Source organism: Microtus ochrogaster, chromosome 19 (genome assembly GCF_000317375.1).
Source record: "Microtus ochrogaster isolate Prairie Vole_2 chromosome 19, MicOch1.0, whole genome shotgun sequence".
In the NCBI taxonomy this organism is placed as follows: Eukaryota; Metazoa; Chordata; class Mammalia; order Rodentia; family Cricetidae; genus Microtus; species Microtus ochrogaster.
Genome location: NC_022021.1, coordinates 29,392,197 through 29,395,834, shown reverse-complemented (window position 1 = coordinate 29,395,834; position 3,638 = coordinate 29,392,197). Strand labels below are relative to the sequence as shown.

Below are 3,638 nucleotides of genomic sequence, written 5' to 3'. Positions count from 1 at the left end.
CACACACACACACACACAGAGAGAGAGAGAGAGAGAGAGAGAGAGAGAGAGAGAGAGAGAGAGAGAATTTAAGATTAACAGTGCCTTAGCTTAACAATGAAATTTTACAAGCCACAAATAGTTTTTATTCAAACAACTTGGTCTTTATGAAACTCTATTTTTAGCTATTTTTGAAGATGTCTATGCTGATGTTGGCTTTAGTCTATATAATACTAGAAAAAGCAATACAAACCTTTAATACATTATGTTCCGTTTCTTCTCCTGTTATGACATCAATTTTCTCAAGCAAGCATTTTTGTGATGGTTTAGAAGAAAAGGCAGCAGCTGATTCAATTAGGGATAGATTTTTAATAGAGTCTGTTCCAAAGAGAAAGCAGGAGGAAAATTTGTGAGACCCTGTTTCCTCTGTCATGAAGGTTGTGTTCTAACCTTGTTAGTACATATTCTTACCTTATGGTTTAAAGGCCAAACTGTTTGAATGGGTTAAAATCACCTAATTTACTCTCCCATAGTATTAAGTCAATAATTTTAAAGTTTATATTATAACCTAATTATATGTTTTAACCCTTGCCAAAACGATTTTAAAAGTATTTAAAAGCTTTTAAAATTGTCTGGATATTAAGTAAATGTCATTAAAGTAAAAGGAGACAAAAGGCTGGAGAGCTAGCTCAGTGGTTAAGAGTGGTTCAGAGGACCCAACTTTGGTTCTCAGCACCTACAAGATGGTTGCTGTAACTCTATTCCCAGAGGATCTGATGTCCTCTTCTGGCCTTTTTGGGCAACAGGCACACATGTGGTGCACTGACATACACGCATGCAAAACACCTATCCACATAAAAACATCAGGAGACAGTGAAGTTAAATGTTTTACAAATGAAATGATTCTTACTTGGATCTGAAGTGGCGTTAGGAAATTTCAGAACAGATTTGAATGTTTTTTCCTTGGCATATGAATGGTTTTGAAGTGAAGACTGGGTGAGCTTTTGAGTGCCCTAAGTGGGGGGAAATGTGCATCATTTAATCTTATGCCTAGATATTTGTAAAAGCCAAAAAAAAAAACAAAATAAAAGATATTTGTTTTTCAACACAGCACACAAGAAATAACTCCTGTGATTTTGTTTCGGGCTCCCTCTGTACTTGACAAAGAACTGGGGTATAGTCAGGAAATGTTGGTTCTAACCTCAAAAGCCAGAACCCACTTATCCCAGCCTAGCCAGGTGAGTCTGGTTTTAAGGAAACAAGAAAAGCTTGAGTAGGAGGAAGCAGGTGGCTGTTGCTCTATGGCCACCAGGCTGACCTAGGGCCATTCTCTTCACTTTTTTTCAGTGGTCTCAGATATTCGCTATTGCTGTCTACTTCCCAGGAGAGAAAACTCCACTAGACATCTCAGAGAACAGAAAGAACCCTAACGTTTCCTTCAACATCAGTGTCTTTCTGCCAACAGTCATTGGGTGTGGTGTGTGTGTACACATGTGCATACCAACACACAAGTGTGAAGGTTACAGAACAGCTTGCTGGGATCAGTTTTCTTCTTCCACCAAGTGGGTCCCTTAGTTCAAAGTCAGGTCACCAGGCTCGGTGGCAAGTACCTTTAGCACTGAGTCATCTCTCTAGCCCACCAACAAGCACTTTCCAGGCTCAGCATATCTGATGTCATAAAAGACTGCATGACAAATATCAATGACTGTGCCACTCACAGCTGTGTGTGTACCCCCCTACAGAACAGTGAAGGTAGAACACTGCCACTGAAGAACACATTCAAATCTTGCCTTTCTGAACTCAAGATTCTTCTATGATACTTAATGGGAAATCAGTATCATCCCTAAAACTAAGTAACAACAAATTACGATCATTTTCAGTTTAAGAAAACAGAAATACCAGCTCCGAAAGATTTGTGACTCATTCTAAAAGCTAAAGTTGGAAATGCACTTTGACACCCGTATTACAAGGCCATGGATTCACAAGATTAATTAGAGGAAAAACACAAACCATCTGGATTGTTCCAGCATCCTTGGGACATCCTCCCTGAGAGGAATGGGAAGCTCCAGTCCTTTCATAAGCCTCATCCAAAACTGCCCGTGAGATGTAACAAGTGCTCTCTCATCCCAGACCCCTGTGGTCCCAGCTCTGATGTTTGTTCTCATAGGGTTCTCTCTGTTCCCTTACCACACTGTGAGCCCCTCTAGAGTACTGTCTGCTTTAGCTTTGCACAACTACTTAGGTGGATCTCAAACCTAGCTGTACATTAGAATGACTTCATCCTTGACCTCACCCACAGCATTTCTGATCTAATGAGTCTGGGTGAGGCCCAGCTCTTAAGATCTCAGTCAAAGGCTCCCCAGATGGGGAGCCAGGAGATGGCTCGGTGGGTAATGGTGGTTATTGTACAAGCTTGAGGGCACATGCTCAGGACACAAAGAAAGCTAAGTATGGCCACATGGACAAAGCACCCCAGCATGAGGAGGCGGAGGCAGAGGCAGGTGGAGACAAGAGACTAAGCCAGCCTTAGTCCAGAAAGGTGCAGGATCAGCGAGACCCAGTCTCATGGAAATAAAATGAAGAGTAGTAAGAAATGTCCTGTGGTCTCCAAATAAACATGCATGGCATTTACATACACATGCATACACACCTGATACATAGAACACGCACACGCATGCAGTCACAGGAAAAAGACTTTCCTCTTAGCATAAGCACAGGAGATAATAGGACTCGCTATGGCATCTCCATACATATATTGTGTTGTCTTTTAACCCTTTATTCTCCTTTAGCCCTCCCCCTCTTCTCCTGCTGGTCCCCTTCCTCCTCCCAAATAGTGTTCCCTCTACTTTAATGTCATATTTTTAAAAAGCCTACGTTCTGCAAACAATGTCCACTAACTGTGTATAAATCGAACCAAGTTACCTAAAACTATTCTAAGTAACAAAGCGTAGAAACAATCATTTAAACTAAAGGATAAAGTATCTAAGTAACAAGGTCATCAGTATATGAACTCAGGATCTCATGTACCACAGGAACCTGGTATGTGCTTGGTAAAGTGAATGCTGAAGACCCTCTTGTGAATATGGAAAGCATCTTAATTGTGCTAGTATCCTACAGAGCCTATGGGTACTCAAGTGTCAAACTTAGGAAAAGAAAAAGAACTTGCCTCAATGTATTGCACAGGCTTTCGCCTGGAACTTCCTTGCTTCATTCAACTTCTGATCCAAAAATGAGGAATAATATCTCCACTACTACTGGTAGAGTTGCCCATCATTTTGTTTCGTTTTGTCTTTTGACTGTCTGTTTGAGAGGGTCTCATTATTTAGTGCAAGTTGGCCTGAAACTGTCTGCCCTTCTACTTCAGCCCCTTTAGTGCTAGGATGAGAGGCATGGACCAGCACCTTCAGGTGGACCTGCCCTTTCTGGCAGTGACAGAAGGGAGTACTTGAAGCTAAAAAGCAACAGAACTACCCTTAGATTGAAGGACAGTCCTGAGTTATGTCTACAACAAGCAAGATAAAAAAAATGACTCTGGAGTCTGGAGAGCCCTAAAAATATTGAAATTAACTAGTTTTGAGAATTTTTTATTTTTATTAGCATATATCAATTGTACAAAATAATCAAAACAATGCATTTCATTGTGGCATGTGTGTGTGTGT

At 40.8% G+C, this 3,638-nt stretch overlaps 1 protein-coding gene across 2 annotated transcripts in view; it reads right to left on the bottom strand.

Moving 5' to 3' along the window:
• The window catches only part of Ranbp3l (RAN binding protein 3 like), a 44,901-nt gene that overhangs the window by 9,293 nt on the left and 31,970 nt on the right, over positions 1 to 3,638 (bottom strand). For both annotated transcript variants that reach the window (XM_013349770.2, XM_013349769.2), the window contains 2 exons: positions 890 to 992; positions 233 to 357 (listed from right to left, as the gene is read on the bottom strand). In XM_013349770.2, coding sequence (XP_013205224.1) covers positions 233 to 357; positions 890 to 992 — 228 coding nt within the window. The remainder of the gene's footprint in view (positions 1 to 232; positions 358 to 889; positions 993 to 3,638) is intronic.